Below are 19,737 nucleotides of genomic sequence, written 5' to 3' on the forward strand. Positions count from 1 at the left end.
TTTCCCTCCTGAATCGGTTGCTGGGCGCAGCAAGGCCGTTTCCATGCGGATGGCTGTTTCTCCCCGTTGCCATGGCGACAGCACTGGGCGCCAGCAGGCCGGAGGCGGGAGGGCGAGGACCGTATCTCCCCAGCGCTTGCCAAGGGCAGCGGGTACATCTAATCCGGCATCGCTCCATTTTACGCCTTTGAGGAGCACCAAGGAGCTATCAAATGACCAGCCTGGCAGCAGCGAGCAGGCGATTGGAGGGATGCAGTGCTGCCTGCTGCTGTTATTAACACCCTAAAATCACGTCGATCCGCAGTCAGCTAGCTCTGATGGGGCCTCCCTGCTGGCCACCTGGCTCCCACCCCCCCAGACCTCCTTGCACAGCCGAGACAGCCAGTCCCATGGCTGTCCTCCAGCAGGGCTCAGACCCGGGGTTGGATGCCAACACCGCCAGCCCATCCTCACCAGCCCTATCCAAGGTAACCAGAAGCATCCACCCAGTTCATCAGGCACTGGGATGGAGACAGGTTGCTGGGCCACCCAACTCTCTCTTGTACCGCTCTGCCTCTCTACCACAGGCTGTCACAACACACCTGGATGGAGGAAGGACACTGGCAGATGAGGGGACAGACTTGTGCAAGAGCAGTTTCAGAGGGTGATGGTGTCCTACCAAGAGCAGGGGCTCAGGGAGTCCTCCAGGCAAAGCCAGGGCTGCTTTGGCCCACGCTCAGAGGTATGTTGCAAAGCTGCTGGGGAGAAAGAAAGAGAAGGAAAGCCATGGAGAACAGAAGTAGCATGTTCCTGGCTTTAAGAAGGCTGAATTCAAACTAGTTCTGTCACCCATAGAAACGTAACTCCTCCAAAGGCTCCAGTTTGTACCTGGGCAAAGCAGAATCTAGAAAATGTTGGGGGCTTTGTATTACCTCCAATTTTCCATTCCCTTGTTGCAGTTTCTATAGGATTTTCTTCCACAGTGGCCAAGTGCTGTGCTGCTCCTCCTCTAGGAAAGCTCCCCTTGGAGGCATTTCTCCCTGTGGTCCTCCTCCCTCTGGCCTGCCAGCAGCCCTGGGCACCCACTGAGCATCTCCCTGCCACGCTCCTCTAAAAGCATCCTCCAATTTTCAGGTGCAACTGGCATCCTCGCAAAACCAAGGACAGCAATCACCCCACTAGCAAACTGCAACAGCTAGAAGGTGCCCTAGGAAAGGATTTGGCTTCTGGGAGGAAAGAAACGAGACACGGTAAAAAGCTACCTCTGCACAAATGCAGCAAAGCCTGTAGGCTCGTCCTTGATTCTTTGTTCACCAAGCAAGGGCCAACATGTTACCTCGATGCTGCAGCATAACCCTGAATAGCTGGGACTAAGGGCACTGTGCCCCTTTTCAGTTCTCCTCACATGCAGGACCACGAAGTCACCCACGATTTACTAGGTTCCAGATTGCTAGTCTAAAACCGGGGCAGTATTTTTATGTCAAAACATCAGGAAAAGAACATGCAATTCAGGGTTTTTCCCACATCGGTATTTTTCTGAGAACTCATTTCCTTACGCGGTAAGTACAGCTCTTCCCTGAGAGAAACAAAGGCAAATCAGACCTTAAACGGCTCTAGCAGAGGATGCTGCTGCCTGATGAGCAGTCAGCCTGGTGGGCAGGTAGTGCCAGGCTGTTACTGCTCCAATGACTGACTTTGCACAGCTCAACCCACATCCCCCACAGCCCTGGAGCAAGGAAAAAAGAAAAAAAAAAGAAAGAAAAAAAAAATAAAAGCCCTTTCACCATTCCCTCCTCCTGAGAAGTATTTGGTCAGAAAAGCTTTTACAACCATATAACAAGACAGGGAAGCACAAGGACTGAAGCACACCAGCAACCTGGGCTCTGAAACTCGGAAAGCAAGGCAAAAGCAAACCCACAAAATCCTCTCCTGTTGCTTGCCCACAGCACCATCTATTTGCTCTGCAGCGTGCACCCATCTGATAAAGGTTCACACAAGGACGAAAGCTGACGGAGGGCCACATGTCCCATTGCCATCCAGCCTTTACCATCCCTCTGCCTACAGCCCCGAGAGATCCTGCAGGAGAAACTGGCAGAAAAGCAGCAAAACAGAGCACACAAACAAGAAAGACAAAGAGACTTCTTAAAACACCAGAAATCTGATTCTTCTTGGCTGGGTCAAAAAGGACTGAGGGAAGCATAATAGACGCCAGCACCTGAGCAAAAGGAAGGTCCTATAAGTACACCGAGAACATCAGGGAGCTAAATCAGGGCCAGCCACTCAGTGCTGGAAGGTTAATTGAAAGGAGTCTTTAGTAGGACACACCATTAACGGATACATAGATTTGATTCTAATGGGATTTCTGTGGCTGGCTGTCTAATGCAGTTTATATAAGAAATATTGCAAGTGTCCTGCTTTTACTACTTGTTTGTTTGTTTTTAAAAGCAAAGGCAGCACAAGAAGTAACAAAAGATGGAATTCTGCTGCCAGTCAAACATGGTTTCCAAGTCAAGCATCTTCTCATCACTTAGTGCCTATCTGAAAAGCCACAGGCTCAAGAGCTTTCTGATACTCTCACGGTCTCCAAAAGAAAGCATCAGAGAACTGCACATGTGAAAAGGGAGGAAAGGTTTGAAGGAAAGTGGCTTTCATGCCAAGATGTGGATGCTTAGAGGAACTAACATAAACGGGGATGCCGCCAAGTTGTTACAGAGCAGCAGTGGATTCCAGCGGGATCCCAGACTTTGGGAAGGTCCTGCCTGCATGTTCTCAGCCACAATGTTCTGCAAAGCTGCATCGCGGCTGGGAGCAGCACGCAGCAGAAAATCCAAGTGCCCTGGCCCATCCTAAAAGCAGTGGGTAGGTGATGGGTCCTCTGCCAAACAAGGTGTGACCTTCAACTTTCATCTCTTGATCACAGAGCATCAGCAGAAAAACAGCCAGCAGGTTAGACAAATGCTAAAGGAAGAGTTTCTGAATACAAGTTGGGTGAGTAATAACATACAACAGGGAAAACGTAACCAAGGACAAGTATTCAACCCCCAGCATCAGCTCATGTAGACAAGAATTTGAGAAATCCGTAGTAACTGGAGAAATGCCTCAGGTAGGAACATCCTTTAACAGGCTGGTACCCCAAGTGCCAGGAAGAGGCAGCAAACTCCCATGCGATATGCCTGCGTGGTCCAAGGCACACCCCTGCCATCTCTTCTTAGAAAAGAGAAAGGGATTCCTGTCTGCACCATTAAGATTTTTGGAAGACAAAGACAACAAATCAGGCTCTTAAAGCAAATTCTGTTTATTCCGTTTTTGTCTTGTGTGGCTAACAAACGTTTATTCTAGCCTAGGAAAAATATCAGGTAGAAAATATCTCCCCTTTCCTCCCACCCTCCCCACCACACACACACTTCTTGTTTCTTAAATAAAAGAATCAAAATTTCAAGCATGAGAGACTTTTCTTTCAATACATTTCTGTCATAAAATTAACTCTGTTGTAGATATAAAATGCAGCAGCCAAGACCAGAGGATCTGCTACGCTACTCCAAGGCAATTACTACCCAGAATGATCAATCAGTTTGTCTGCAAACATAATAAGAAAATACTTAGCACTTATCCAGCACTTTTTACCCATGAATCTCAAAGTGTTTTACAAAAGCTGAAAATATGTTTTTGGCCTCATTTGCGGAGAAGAAAACACCAGCTGGAACAGGAAGAGATTTGCCCCCAGTCACGGAACAATTTAATAGCAGAGCTAAGAACAGATCTCTGGTCTCAGCCCCTAGTCCAACAATCCGTGCCACGCTCACTGCTCCACGCAGGACAGCCTGAATTTGGCAAAAGCCCCAACTGCAGAAATGGTTTATATTTTTGACACACACACAAAAAAAAAGTCTAAATGGAGATCTGACAGCTATTTCAATAAGAACTGACCTCCGAGGCTGTGACACCAAGGAGTAAACCCAGTCTTGGATGGAGCTGCTGAGAGCTTTTGGGGAAAAAAAAAAAAAAAAAAGTAAAAAAAAGTCTCATACTGGAAGTGTGAACAAATGTGAAAGCGGTGCAGAAGGACGTAAATCCATTACCTACAATGTGCAAATGATTCTCCACTTGGAGCTTTAACTGAATGTTTGAGGAACAGATCACAGGATAAAAACCTAAAACCTTGACAAATAGTGTTATTAGATGGAGAGGAACCTGGAACTAAAGCGTGCGTGGCCTGACACCTCCTCTATTAGCAGTCTCCTGACCTGAAGTCGCTCTTGACGGACCTGAGAAACCAACAGTGCAAACACCAGGAAAAGCACGGTGAAATACAATGTCTTAGCCTAGAAATATGTTTAGCAAGACCAGGAGAGGAGACAAGTACCATGAGACAGAGAGTAAAGGCTGATTCAAGGACCCCAGGGCACCCTCCATTACAAGGTCCACTATTCATCCTATAAGCAGGCACCCACACAGTTATTTTCCTATGCATTACCATGAAAAATGAATGTATGACTTCAATACTGTTCTTCACAGGCCACAACATATCACCCACAGCTCATTTTGGTCCAAACAAGACACCCACAGGGTCCTTTGAAGTAGAGGGTCTCCCATGTATAAGCACCAATTTTTAAATGCCCCCTCTGTCTCTCCCATGGGAATGGGACAACAGCAGGCTCCAGCTTCCGACAGGGCACCTCGCCATGCTGGGATGGTTGCACTGCCTGGCAGCACACAGTCATAAACCAGCCTGTGTGCAGAAAAAAACCCAAATGTTGGCCTACAACCAAAAACTCCATTTTTTTTTTTTTTTTTTTAAGAGAAGGGCAGGCCAGCATCCTCACCAGCCTACAGTGGCAGGTAATATTACACCCAGGAGCCTATTTTATCATAAACACCGCAGTGGTCCAGTCAGCATCGACACACCAGCCAGCTGTGCTTTGAAGCCTGGGAACAGCAAATGGGGTTCTCACAGAGAACAGCGTATCAGAGATAGGTAAGCAACCTAAGTCAACAAGCTCGTCTCCCAACTGCAAACCTGCTGCAATGCACGTTAACTCGGCTCTCCCCCCTCCTTCGTGGGCAAATCCAAATGCTACAATTCTCCGTGCTCATACTCCAACACGCAGGAGGGTGCCAGCAGCTGGGTCTCCCTTCCCCTCAGCAGCAGAACCGTAAGGATTCACCCCCACGCTGCAGAAAAGTCCATCCGATGTGATCGAGGAGCTACTGCTGCTCCCCACACCCTTCCTGGCCTCCCATCTTCCTTCTGTGCCCACATCCTTGTGCATTAGAGACACAGGCAGCTGCCCTGGCTTTCTGGGATTAATATCCTACCTTTCACTTAGGAGCTTTTAGAGATATTAAGGCACAAAGATTAAGTGACTTGCATAAGAGTCAGGAACACACCTCATGTCTCTCAACCGATGTGATTTCTCACATCTTTTTTTCCTGACCTCTTGCATATTAAAATCAAGTGAGTAGATTGTGTGGATGAGAACAGGATTTCATTTCCCTAGTAATACTGAAGATACAAACACGGGCAGCTGTATTTCTAAGCCCTCCCCATGGCTCCCATTCACTCCCTCTACTGGGAGCCTCTACTGAGGCTGTTTGTCTCAACATGGCAGGAGAGCACCAGTGCAGAAGGGAGCACTCCACAAATGTGTTGCAAAGCTCCATCTCTGCCATCCTAAGGAGAGAAAAACGGACGTGCCTCTGGGAAACCAGGAAAGGAACCTCAGCTACGCGTTGTTCACCAACAGGAATAGGGAACGACAGCAGCGCTTAATGCAGCGGGGACCTCCACAGTACAAACAGGGTCAGAAGAAATATTCACAGTCCTAACTTGATGGGATCGGCTTTCCACAGCTGAGATCCCTGCAAGATGCCGGCTGGTAGGAGCTCCCAGGTCAGGTTTCTTGACATGAATGACGGTTTGGTTTCGTAGAAGGCGCAAACGTCTGGCTTTGGTGGGTCTGTGGCAGAGTCCCAGACCCAAGGAGAGCAGCCGCCCTGCCCATGTGTCGCGCTACGTGCAGCTGTGCCTCATGTGGAAGTTAACCACGTACTCGGCGTTAGTGCGCTGCACCGAGATGGCAAAGGGCTCGAAGGGATGGAAGGTGAACGCAACCAGGCGTCGCACTGTGTGATTGATGGGTCGCCCCAGGAGTCCCGCCTGGATCTCAAACTTCAAGAGGCCAGAATCACGAGCGTAAAATCTGAAAGGAAGAGAAAGTCAATTATGGCTGTTCCCGACTACTGACTTTTCCATCTGGGCTCTTCACACACAGAGACAAGTGCCTTGTTCAATCTCTGGTACTCCCTCAGGGGCAAGAGGTCCTCAGCTGGGTGTCTGGCTCTTGGCTATACCGGAAAGTCCCTCCCAGGGCAGCTAGTTTTCCAATGCCTAGAAAAGCTTGATTTCACTTTAGTATCACCAGTGAGAGAACTCTGCCTGTCATTTCAGTGGACATAGCTGACTTCACAAGGGGGAATAAGTCTGGTCCAGACCTCACCTGTCCTGGCTCTCCATACTCTCTTAATTCTTAATGGAAGCTACTCTCCTTGATCCCTAAGGCAGATATACCGTACAGAACTGAGCTCACTTGCTTTAGTAATGGCCTTCACTCAGAGTGTAAGGCCACCCCTTTCCTCTCCTGCTGCTGCCAGGTAGGCTTTATGCTGCTGCTCTTGTGCCTTGCTATATCCGCATTCAGGATAATGAAGGTAAACATCTGGATCCAATTCTGCTCAAAGACGCCAAGTTGTACTTTACAGCTCAAGCAAGGCTTTGCAGTTCGTTTCAGACTTCCACCAAAACCATTAACAAGATAGGATGGGCAGGAAGCACCTGGTGGATTGCATTCAACAATTAGAGCAAGAGCAGGGGTCAAGGAAAACCTTGCATCCATCTGCTGTCACCCACAAACCTGCCTGTGGGTCAAGCTCATTTGTGTCTCCAAACAGGTGAGGTCCAGAATACAGCTTCAGCACAAAGCAATCACTGCCAAGGGGATGAGGCAAACAGCGCTGAAGAGACAGGAGAGTTGAACAAGCTCTTTGCTTCTTGAACCTTCTCTGCATACTCCGTGTAACCGACACAAGCCCAGGTAAAGCCACTGTCCTGTGCTACTGTGGGAAGAGGGGACTCTCTGTGATGACCCCACCCTCCCCAAGACTTTGGTGGAGGTTTCTGGATGTGGTACCTTCACAAAGCAGCTGGGCTCTAACTCAAGTCCTCACCCTCAAGTTGTCTCAGTTCCTTAGACCATTTTCTCTGCTCTTCAGTTTTGGGCACAGAATTGCCATTTTGCCTCTCAGCTGTTTCTTTTTCCACCATCACTTAGTACATGTGGGTATTTTGCATTTTCCTCTGGTTTTAACTCCGAGAATGCTTTTAATCTCAGAGCACATTTCCCCCCCGCCAGCAATACGGTGCACTCAGCTCTCAGCCTGGAAGAACGGGTGATGACAGATACAGGCGATGCTGTTTCAGGAGCAGACATACTCCACATTTTAACAACGCAGCCTATTGAGAACCTCATGTTCTTCCTGGAGGGCCACTCTCCTCTCCCTTCCTCTGAATCAAAGTGCCAGCCAGCCCTGCCTGAAAATTGCACACAAGAACCCAGCAAGAGAGTCACAATCTTGGCATTTGGCTTTTCAAAAAGACCTTCCCCTCCTACACAAGGCTGGCTATGCAGAGGGTCATTCTTTAAATAAAGCACAGTCCCCCATCTGCTCCTCTCTCTCTCCCCAATTCACAATAATTTATTACTCAAGATGAAGCTCCCTGTAATCTCAAAGATGTGCTCAGTTTGCTATTTTTAAATCTATTTTTAAAAGTGCTCTGCAATCAGAGGCCATTTCCATGGGCTCTCACTCTGGGGATAAATTAGGCACTGCAATATAAAATTGTATGTCAACAGAAACAGCAAGACCAGCCTTTTCAAACTGTATGAAAATGGAAGATTTATCTGCAGACCAATTTTTTGGTTAAATGGCTCCCTATTAGCCATCTAGATGGATTTTAGAGACCCCTACTATAGGTATGGCTGTGTTAGAGCCTCTTCTTCACAAGTGCCATCATTTCACCCGCTGAATATCTCTTCAAGCCTCCTGAAAAGATACTGGAAGATGACAGTGATGGAAAACCTAAAGTCCTTCCCTCCTGAGAGCAAACAACCCCTGGTCTCTCAAGTAGCCAGAGAAGAGAGCTGAACCTTCTGGGATGCAGAAAGGCACTAAGGGTTTAAAAGGACACAGCCCACAGAGGCACTAAAACCAATGTGTAAAAGGTACAGAGGCCTTCCTATCTCACATTGTGCCAGGAAACTGCACACAGATTACAACACCCGTAGCTGCTGAAAGGTTTTGCACTCCAGCCAATTATAGGACTTACATTACAAATCCTGTGGCCCCTCATTTCCAAGCCCTCTAACCACAACAGGCAGTGGCATTATTTTATTAATCCCTTTGTTTTGCATGTGAGAAAAACAGCAGCACTATTTCAGCTACTGAATGGTTAAGGTTAGTGCCTCTTCTTCTGCTTACTTTCCAAAAATCAGGAGCCCCACTGCTCCCAGGCCCTATTCAAGTCCTAATTGACTCTGCAGAGCTTTGAGCTTTAAAAGCTCTGGCTCTGAAACGCCTGTTTGCTCAGGGGAGGGAAGGAAGGTGGCACTTTGCTTTGTTTACTACAAAGACGTAACCGCAGCAAATGACTGCGGTTTTGCTCCCTTTTGTCTGCGGGAGCCATACGCAGGTTGGCGCTGGCAGACAACTGCTGCCCTGCAAGTTTTCCCCACGTCAAGCATGACAAGGGGGAAAGGGCAAGCTTTTCTCTGCAGATAACACGGGAGCTGGAGATCAAACCAAATCATACAGGCAGAAAAAAAAAAAATCAATTAAATATACATAATTTGGGAATTGAGAGCACAGGAATAATCAGTGGTTCCCCGCCACCTGAGTCAGGGCCAGGGGAGACATGAAACCACTTTTTGAGAAAGCATTGATGAAAATAAAGTTGGGAAACAGGCCAGAATGGTCTCCCTAGGCTGCCTGAGCCCCCAACATGTGGGCAGTCACTAAACAAAGCACTTAGGCATTGAAGGCTCTCTTTGTTTTCAGAGCATAGGTTTGCTTTTACAGTACTGTAAGTGGAAACACTATTCTGCCTGGAGAACTCAGCCTCTTTGAGCCTTTCAAGCCAGAGATGGTGGATTTTTAACCACTACTACTTGCAGCCATGGCTGCAGCCAACAAAAAGAAATAAATAGTCCTGATGTTTCTGCAAGAAGCATTGCAAACCTCCTTATTCTCAAGATCAGACTTATTCCTTCCGCCAGCATTGAAGACTCAGAGAGAAAAGGAACAGAATGGCCCTTACATCTGGCTAAAACTCCTACTACAGAATCAAATTTCCTATAGATCACAGAAAGAAGGGGGATATGAAGAGGAGTACAGCTCCCAGTGTGAGAACTGTAAACAAGGAAAGTCTGAAAATAGCTAAATCAATACCACAAGCATCTGAATAACACCTAACCCAGCTGCTATTTTATTCACAGGACAAACCAGATCATCCTTGCCAGCTAAACCCACATGGTCTAAAGGGATCCCTCCAGCAGAGGAAAGCAGGCATCCAGAACCATATGACTCGGCAGCCCAAACACAACAGCAGGACTGCAAGAAGAGGAGGAGGAACAAGAGCATTCATACAGAAAAAGCTCAGGCTTTGCTTCCCAAACCTTCCCCAGAGCAGCTCAGCATGCAGACCTAAGAGCCCTCCCATACACACAAGATAAAACAGTTGTCGCAAGGAGAGAGGCCAAGCTTTGTGGGACTGCTGAAATAAACCCTCTTGGTGAAAGGATGCTATAAGAGAAAAAGGCCTTCATCTACTGCCTTTCCTGCACATTTGATGTCACATGGCAGGTTTGGAGTAACTCTAACACTGCTCTCCTCGCACACAACTTCTTGGCCTCTTCCATACCTTATAGGGTGATCACCGCAGGTCTTGGGCCGCTCCATGACTGACACCCACTTGTCATCATAGCTGAAAAGGGAGAGGTCGAGGTACGGGCTGCCACTGTAAGACTGGGCGCTGATGGGGAGCTGGCCCAGCAGCCTCCGCACGGCCTCCGTGTGCCCTCCATACTTGGCATTCACGATAGTGTCTTTGAACCTGTACAAAACCAAGAAAGAGGTTTTACTCACAAAGGCCACAGGTGAACAGCACAACTTAAACTAAGGAGGAAAACTGATGGGGAAAGAAAAACAGCAGCAATGTAAGAACTAAAACAGCTCATTTCCAAAGATGTATCACAGTGATTCAAGCATCAACCAGCTCTGGTGACCTTTTTATCCTCCCTCATCATTACTGTTTCTGCTCTGAAGTGCAAACTGACAGAAGGACAATTCTGTGCCTACCCTTGTGGTCTTGTGGTCTGGCCCCAGCTGCCCTGCAGTACAGGAAATGAACAGGATCAGAAAGAGGGACAGATGGATTAGCAGCTTATCAGTCAATCCAAGTTTTACCATGAAGCCTGGAAACAGCGTAAGCAAAAGCCAGCGGGTTTCACAGTAACAGTTGAGCCCTTAATGTTGACTTGAGAATCTCCCTCTCTCTAGCTGCTATGTTTTAAAAGGGAGAAACCTTAGATGAGGAAGAACCTTGATGAGAAGCCCAAAGCTCTTCAGAAACTAGTGAGATGAAAGTTCTTCCTAGTGGAAAGTTAACACAGGCTGGATTTCTCTTTCCAAGTAAAATTTAAGTTTTCCATGTGCAAGAAGAGTCAGATCAGCTGCATGGATGTCATACATCAAGAAGGGTAAACACTTCCATTTGACCAGAAGCACTCAGCCAAAAGCCAGCTCGCTGTGGATTATGCTCTATTATACTTTGCTATGTAAGCTAAACACCCCTGTTAGAGCCCCTTGTAGCCAAGGGGGAGAAAAGATTCTCCTCTCTACTACACAAGGCAGGAGTTGTTCTTCGTGTGTCTGCAGTGAGCTCTCTTTTTCTCTCTTCCACTAAGCATTATGGATTTCCTGACAGGCAGCTCTAGAAAGTTACAGACACTGTCAACTTCCTCTTATTTATGTGACGTCAACCTAAAATCAACAGAAGCTTCATACCCATAAGTGATTGCCAAGCACTTTGGATGATGTGAAACAAGTCACTGGAAGAACAAAACACCCTGAGTCATACAAAAATATATTCCAAGAGAAATAACACACTCAGCCTCATTAAAACCACATTTGACTGTTGCAGCACATTCTAGAAACACAGGTTATTTTGATATTTTGCTCAACTTTCACAACAGGTCTAGGCAGACAAGTTTCCTTTCTCCTAGTATCGTTTGACAAGAACCACAACATTTTGCCTGATGCTGGAGAAAATGCTACAGAACCCAGTTTGATACACACTAAATTCAGAGAATGCCACTTGGCAAAATATGTCCAAATAGATGACACTATCATGTGGACAAATCTTATATTCAGGGACCTAAGCCACTGGGCAGTAACACTTTAATAGCCTCCAGAAGAGTTACTACTCAAGGAGAGCCGGAATCATCTTTCCCTCAAAATTCCTTTTTCTTCTTCTAAGCACTGGATAGCCGCTGTTTTGTTCCTTCCTGCAACAAGACAGATGCTGTGGAATATAAAATCAGATTCATGAGGCTGCAAGATATACCATGTAAAAGCCAGACCCAGCGACTAAAGGAACTGGTTTTCTTAGGGTTGCCGTCATTATTTGATACTAGCCTTCAGCTGTCGGGGGCGAGCGTGTGTCTATACGGTATAAAGCATGCTCCGAATGGCTCACCGGCGCTGGATCTGCCTGGCAAAGTTGTTGCTGGAAGCTGAGCAGGGGAACTGGACCGCCTCACTGTGCAGGGTGGCATTCCTGAAGAGGTCACAGAAGTTTTCAAACAGCTCCAGCAGCTCATCAGACGTATTCTCGAATACGGCAATAACTTCTGTGGTCACCATGTTGTACACGACGAAGAACGAAGGCTGGAGAGAAAGGCAGAGGTAGCGGTTACCCAGGGGAGCTCAGGTGGGGAAGCTGTCCCTTCCTTCTCCCCTCATGACACCGCAGACCCTATCCAAATTTCTCTGCAGTGCAGGAGAATCCCACCTCCTCACACTAATCCATTCTGCTAATCAAATGCCTCAACAGGTACCAAATTATCCACCTCTTAACTGTGATTAGTTATGAAGAAAACGTAATGGACTTCCAAGTTTTCAGCTTAAACCACATGTCAATATTTCTGTTTTCTCTTCCTCTCTGCCCTCCACCAAATCCAAAAATGCTCTCTAAAGTGCCAAAATTAATTTTCATTCCTGCTGACAAAATTATTTAAAATCCAGTGCTAGCTGGCCACAAATTATTTTTTCCTTTATGTAGAGACATTATTTTCATCTCCTTCTTAATATTTCCATCACACAGAGATCAGCCTTTTTAGTGCACTGTGCACTACACCACTGCCCACAAAAAGTTGTGCCCTCCAGGTACCCTGCTGGCACAGAAATGAAAATCTGAAGGACACTAACGACTTCTTTTTAATGCCAACATTCACCTGCAAGAAGGTCCAGGCACCGCGCTGTGGATTGGCAATGGCAACATTTCATGGCATGAGCAAGCAAGAAAAGGGGAAAAAGGTGACATTGTGTCAGAGCGGCTACATTGAATGGAAAGGACATTCCTATCCCATTGGGAAGGGGCAGACTTAATCCTTAGTGCCCTGGTTTGAGGTAGCTTTTGTCAGAGACGGGAGTGCTAACACCCTAGCACCCCAAAGCAAGAACCTGATCCTACTTCAAAGGCAACTAATTCCCATGGTAGATACACATATCTGGTTAAATCCACTGTCGGTGAAGGCAATTTCTAAATGCTTCACCTCCCGCTCCCAAACAATGCTCAGGGATGACGGCAGATACTCTGCTCACCCTACCCACCTGCAAATATCAAAAGGTTTGTTTGTTTTACAGCCCCAAAATAAATTGTGATAATACAATCCAGCCTCCACATGTCAAAATGAAGTGCGCTAGAAGAGGTTACTCACTAGACTACTGCCTGAGGAAAGGGAAGCCCTTCTGAAATACAGGGCTGGAGCAGAGAGAAAATAAGAGGAGACAGGAGAAGGAAAAACTATTTACATCATTGAAGATTGCAGGGAGTATCCTCCAACCTTAAATAAAAAAAGTACCTTAGCCAGGTTAACACCCAGACACATCTACAGGATGCCCTTGACTTTGGAGCATGTCCAGAGGAGAGCCACCAAGCTGGTGAGGGGTCTAGAGAACAAGTCATATGAGGAGAGGCTGAGGGAACTGGGCATGTTTAGTTTGGAGAAGAGGAGGCTGAAGGGGGACCTCATTGCCCTCTACAACTACCTGAAAGGAGGTTGTAGAGAGGTGGGTGTTGGACTCTTCTCCCAAGCGAATAATGACAGGACCAGAGGAAATGGTCTAAAGCTGGGGCAGGGGAGGATTAGATTAGATATTAGGAAGAATTACTTTACTGAGAGAGTGGTCAGGCACTGGAACAGCCTGCCCAGGGAGGTGGTGGAATCGCCATCCCTGGAGGTATTTAAGAAACTTGTAGACATGGGACTTCAGGGCATGCTCTAGTGCCCGAGATTGTTGGTTTGTGTCTGTTTGTGGGTGGGTGTGGTGTGTGGTGTTTTGTGGGTTTTTTTGGATTTTTTTGGTTTGGTGGGTTTTTTTTGTTGTTGTGTTTTGGGTTTTTTTTGTGGTTGGACTCTATGATCTCAAAGGTCCCTTCCAACCATGAAGATTCGGTGATTCTGTGACCACAGAAATCACCCTCACTGCTTTTTAGCAGCACCTATAACCTGGGCAAAACATCCTCACAGCGTGGGTGGTGGTAGTCGAACGTCACAGAAATCACTCAGCAAAGCTGGCAAGTCTATCAACACAAGCCTAGAACAACAAAAATCCCCACGCTACACATACACAGGACACAATTAAAAATCTTGAAGGATTCAGTGCAAACCCTGACAATATACAAGCAACCCTCAAGCATGAACAGCGACTTCCTCGACCTTCTTGACAGAGAAGCCAGGAAGAAGAGAGGAGCCTAAAGTGAGATGAAACCTCATGTTCCTCTCTTATAGATGAAAGAAAAAAATCAGAGGTTTAGTTATTTTGTGAGCCGAGTTTTCTTCAGGAAGCCCTGACACAAAGCCGACATTCAGGCAGGTCTGCAGAGACTGCTACACATCTGGAATTATCTCCTGAAAGAACTGAGAAATGAGATGCTTTTCCTCCAGCAGAAAACACACTGCCTGAGGAACACCGCAAACAAACCACAACCTGCATCTTAAAGTAACCCTCGGGTGAAGCAAGACCAGAGCACGCTGCAGCAAACCCACCACAAAAACCTTGGTAACCACAGCACAGAGCGGAGCCAAGACTACCGCAAACATTTACATCGGGGTCAGGAGCACCCTTCCAGACACCAGCAACAAGCAGAACGCTGAAGGCCACTTCCACAAAGCTTTAATGTTTTTAAGACAGCCACTCAGTTTTACATGAATGGGTAAAATTCATTAAATTAAGCCTCACCTATTCCCTCCCAAAGTAACTCCCTCAAACAAACACCACATAAGAAACAAATAAAACAAACCAGTCATCTTCCAGGAAGAACTAGACTAAGGCAACACAAAGAACTACTGTTCATTTCTTCTAGGATCTAAGTCCTGGATCTGGCAGATAGGGAGGAAGAGAAGGGTATGAAAGAAAAACAAACACGTGGGGAACAATCAGACCTACATGCAGCACTGGAGTTTTATGATAAATTCTTGCTAAATACTTTCAACAGAATAAAATCCAAGCAGATTAAAGGAATAGAACAGATTAAAAAAATACCTCAGTTTCACAAAGCTAAAAACCTGACCACCACTCTAACAGTAGTGAAAAGTGATGATCAACCTGTGGGATGATGAAATGTCTGGAGGGACCCAGCACTGACTGAGCTATATTTGCTCTAATTCAACTTCCTTAGTACTAAACTGAAAGGAGAAGCAATTGGCACATTTGCTAGATCTAAGAGCTGCTACTCCAATTTGGAGAGATCATAAATACCATCTCTGATAGAAGCTTGAAAGAGTAAGTATGTAGGCAGAATAGAAAAGATAATTCTACTGGGAAAAAATGAAGACTATTATATTTGAAAAACATGCTTGAAGATGCACGAGAAAAGGGAGAGACTACCTCTACAACGTAAGTGTACTACACGAAATAGTAGCTGAAAAAAAAAATCAGCCAGGGTTGCGGAAGCAGAAGAGGGTTGTACAGCATCTATGAGCACAGGGAACAATCCCTGGAGAAAGGGGACTCGATAACCACGTCAGAGCTTCTCTCTCTCATTTTTAATTGAGAAGGAAGCAATGAAATTACGAGAGCAAAAGGTAAGGATGTTATTCAGTTATCACAGGCGTCAAATGTTCACACAAGAATGAAGTACCGGAAATCTTACACAACATTCACAGGCTTAGCTAAGAAACGCAGCTCACAGCATTGTACCTGCTTGAGCACTTGCCCCAAAGCAAGGAGCAGCCTGAGAAAGCAGGCAGTACCTGGGAAGGATCCGTCACCCGCAGCGTGACCACGTCTTCACTAGTGTATTTGATAAATAGATGGTTCTCATCCAGAAGCTGCATCTTCCACATGCGGAGCTGTCTCAACTGATCAAAGTACTGGAAGAACCTTCTTTTTGCTATTGCGCTTCCGTCCTGCTCAGCCCTTCTCCACAGGTACACCAGCAGCCTGTGCTTCAAAGAGTTTATGAAGGGCTCTTTGTAGGGGTTGGCCATCCCCGTCTGAGTGTCCCGCTGCACCTCGGGATACACCGCAGACAGAGTCAGGAGATCGTCCTCGTAGCAGAAGCGGCCGATAGTCCGTACGTCAATGAACGTACCCTCGGGTGTTACTTGAAAGACATGAATAGTCTGTTGCTGCACAGAGAGAATGGCCAAGATGTTCTTATAGAGGTACAGCCCCTGGTTGTGAGACAGGATGACTTTGTCACATTTGAAAGTCCGTGTGTCACAGAGTCTGCCCGTGTGGAGGTCTATGATATGCAAGGAATAATCCTCCAAGGGGGACCGGGGATTAGGGGTCACCGACTCGCTGTTGCGGTAAACCTCGAAGAAGGGAGGGTGAGGCTCCTCAGGCAGGTACGCAGCAGACCCGACGATCACATACCGACAGTCATCAGTGAACAAGCTGCATTCACGGTTCAAGTGCTCTCCGTTGGAGGCCACATTGGTGATATGGAGCAGGACAAAGAAGCGTTCAAAAAGCCGCCCCCGGATGTTGACAGATCTTTGGTCATTGCCGTTGGCCAGGATCTCTCCCTCGTAGCCTTGCAGGAGGTCTTCTGCTGCCTGGCAGCCTTGATACTCGTAGATCTCCAGAGAGGTCTGATCAGAGGAGAAGGCGATGAAGTAGCGGCCATCAGGGGAAAACTTGCGCAAGAAGCAGGGTGGCTTCTCCACGTTGACCACGGTGAAGTTGGGGAAGACGTTCTGGTGGAAGACGCGGACTTGGTGCCAGTGGGTGCCGGCTTTGCCTGAGCTGATCCGGCGGCGCTCCAGGCGGTGGATGACGTTCTGGTTCTGGATGCGGCGGGGCCTGATTGTGGGGGCGTCATGGTCCATGGTCAGAGCTTTACTTCATCTTCACCCTGCTGGGGAAGGAGCACATACATGCTGTGGGACCACAGAAAGATAGGGGTTGAATCCAGGGTACTGAGGGACCTGCTTTCAGGGATGGGGTAGCCCTATAGCACCCAGGAAGCAGGGGTTCAGTTGAAAAGTGCAGACATGCCTTTGGAAAGCGGGGAGATAACACAAGTGGACACTGGGGAGGACCAGAGAGACGGAGGGAGAAACCTCAGTGGGAGGTACCAAGGAAAACAGAGGAACCGAGAGGGAGCGCCAGTGCACCAGGGGTGCACCTGTCTGCTGATGAGGGAGACACAGGGGGGCAGCAGGAGAGGATGGAGGGAGCCAAGGACGGGGGCAGGCACAGGTGGGCCCCAAGAGAATGGAGAGTCCCCAGGGACCAGAGAGGGAGTGAGAGGAGCCGGGGACAATCTGTAGACCAGCCTGCTGACATGAAGGCGCAGGGGAGCAGCTCGGAAAGGACAGAGAGAGCTGGGGGCGGCGGGGCACGTCAGGGGTCACCGGGAAGCCTACGGGTTTGCCTGCCGACGAGGGGCCGCAGGGAGCCCAGGACACTCGGCGGTTGTGGGGGACGCTGAGCTCCAGGGGAAGCCTAGGGGGGGGGCTGTGGGCCCGCCTGCCGATGGCAGCGGGACTCCCAGCTGCTCTCCCACCAGCCCAGAGAGTGAGGGGACAGGGCGGAAGCGGATGCCGCGGTGGCCTCCTGGCCGGGCAAGAACCCGGGGAGAGGCGGGCGGTGGGGCCGGGCCCGGGGTGGAAGGAGGCCGCGGCTGCGCTCACCGCTGGGGCCCGGCGTTGGGTCCCGCCGCCGCCGCCGCTCACTCTATGGCCGCCGCCATCTTTCCGCCACCTCACGACGACGCGCAGCGACAGTGGCGGCGGGAGGGTGTCACCCTCCCAACTTCCGCTTCCGGCCGCCGGGCCAGCGAGGCGGGCCGAGGCGGGCCAGACTGTCGGCATAGCGGGGGAGAGCGCGCCCCCTGGCGGAGGGAGGGAGCTCTGCGGGGCGCGGCGGGCACACCCCGCACCCCCTGGAACCCCGCACCCTCCCAGCACCCATCCTGCATCCATCCTGCACCCCCTGAAACCCCGCACCCTCCCAGCACCCATCTGACACCCCCTGCATCCCTACACCCACCCTGCACCCCCTGAAACTGCACCCATCCTGCACCCAGTGGGTGCCTGGTGAGACACTGGCACAGGTTGCCCAGAGAAGCTGTGGCTGCCCCATTGCTAGAGGTGTTTAAGGCCAGGCTGGATGGGGCTTTGAGCAACCTGCTCTAGTGGGAGGTGTCCCTGCCCATGGCAGGGGGGTTGGAACTCGATGATCTTTAAGGTCCCTTCCAACCGAACTATGGTTCTACGACCCACACTGCACCCCATTCCACCACCCCCTGCACCCTGATCCAACCATTCCCAAGTCCCCCGCACCACCCTGCACCCCCATCCCCACACCCCAAACACTCCCCTAACCCCCCAATGCCTTGAGCATCCCATACCCCTCCGACCCCAGGCACCCCCTGCACCCCAAGTCCCTGCATGGGGACACCCCAGGGGACATCACTCCTGCTGCCACCCAGCGTATTGTGGTTGCACTCCAACACCTCAACACTGGCACTGGTGACAGAGATTGGGGTCAGCCCCGGGCACCCCTTTGGGCTTTCCAAGGGACTTGAAAGCTTTTTGCTCGCCCAGGCTTTTAGCAGTATCCCCCCTCCCGCCCCGTGCATTAGCCGCTGAGGCAGCAAGGGCAGCTCCAAGGGGCACTTGGCCTTCAAAGGGAAGGAAGGAAGAATGTCAGGGGGGCCCTTGAGATCCATTTGCCAGCTCCTCACTGAGGCCGAGCCACCATGCTGGCACTTGGAGCCACTCCACCAGTGGGCGCGGGAGCTCGGAGTGGGGGGTGCAGACTAGAATGCTGAAAGAGGGGTGCTGGAGAGCCCACCGAGACACACCCCCTTTCCCTGGGGTGGGTGGCCCCGCATGGATGAGGCAGTGGTACCCAACCAGTGTCACAGCACGATGGAGAGGGGATGCTCCTGCTGCACCAAAGCTCTTGCTGTTGAAATTCCCAGGGATCCTCCATGTGTTTTGGGGGATGCTTTAGGGCCCCATTGGCAGTGGGGTGGAGCAGGACCCCACCACCCCAGGGTATGGAACCTGGGTGGCTCCAACTGCCTTTCTGCAAGGATGGGGGAAGGTATCCTGCCTGGCACTCCTGGGCAGTGGGCAGGGGACCCGGGGGGACCAGGGGACCTTTAGGGGGACCCCGCTGCCACGCCACCAGCCCGCCCTGTTCCCATCTCCCGGCGGTTTCATCCCCAGCAGCCGTATCTTGTGTCCCTTCCCGCTCTCCCCACTGCCTCCCGGTTGCAGAAGGGGCGATGACAAGACTAAAATGAATGGCCCCGGTGTCCCTCTTTGTCTCTCTGCCTCCTGCCTAATTAATTGAGATCCACCTTAATAGGATCAAACTAAATACCAAAGAGCATCCAACCACACAGCAGCTGGCAGAAAAACAGTCGCCCAGCACACATACACTGAAAGACAGCTCGCTGGACAAAAGAGCCATTAATACAGTGGCAATTAGTGCTTCCAGAGCTAATAACTTCATCATTGCGATCTTCCCACGGCCATGGGTCCCCCCCCAGTGCTGAGGAGGGGTCAGGGGACTCTCTCTGGAGCGGTTTAACCCATCGGCAGGGATTTGCATCACGTGCAATAAATCTCATCACGGGCACAAGGCTGGGAGCAAGCTTAATTCCCGCTTATTTTGGCCCCAGGGGAGGCGGGAGGTGGGGGGGTCATGGGGCCGGATTCCCCCCGATTCTCCCTGGGTGGATGCTGAAGGCTAAGAGTTCCTGGGATTTTTCACCAGCTGCGATTTCCCAACTCCCACAGCGTTTCCTGCTGCCCCTCGGGGGTTCGACGCTGATGGAGACAGGGGACATGAGGCTGCCACCGTCCTCGCCTGCCAGGGGACAGTGGGGAAGGGGAAAGCCCATCCGCATGTCCCCAAGCCTGGAGAAGATGCCAAGCCCCAGCTCAGAGCCCAGAG

At 49.5% G+C, this 19,737-nt stretch overlaps 1 protein-coding gene across 1 annotated transcript; it reads right to left on the minus strand.

Moving 5' to 3' along the window:
• Positions 1-4,775: 4,775 nt before the first annotated feature.
• Positions 4,776-17,545, minus strand: DET1 (DET1 partner of COP1 E3 ubiquitin ligase). Its single transcript, XM_074156408.1, has 5 exons — positions 17,460-17,545; positions 15,570-16,678; positions 11,789-11,979; positions 9,953-10,144; positions 4,776-6,179 (listed from the first exon to the last, which is right to left on the minus strand). The coding sequence occupies exons 2-5, from the start codon at positions 16,650-16,652 to the stop codon at positions 5,990-5,992; spliced, it is 1,656 nt and encodes a 551-aa protein (XP_074012509.1). The 5' UTR covers positions 16,653-16,678; positions 17,460-17,545; the 3' UTR covers positions 4,776-5,989.
• Between the last annotated feature and the right edge of the window lie 2,192 nt (positions 17,546-19,737).

The sequence above is a fragment of the Numenius arquata genome, chromosome 11 (assembly GCF_964106895.1).
Source record: "Numenius arquata chromosome 11, bNumArq3.hap1.1, whole genome shotgun sequence".
Classification (NCBI taxonomy): Eukaryota; Metazoa; Chordata; class Aves; order Charadriiformes; family Scolopacidae; genus Numenius; species Numenius arquata.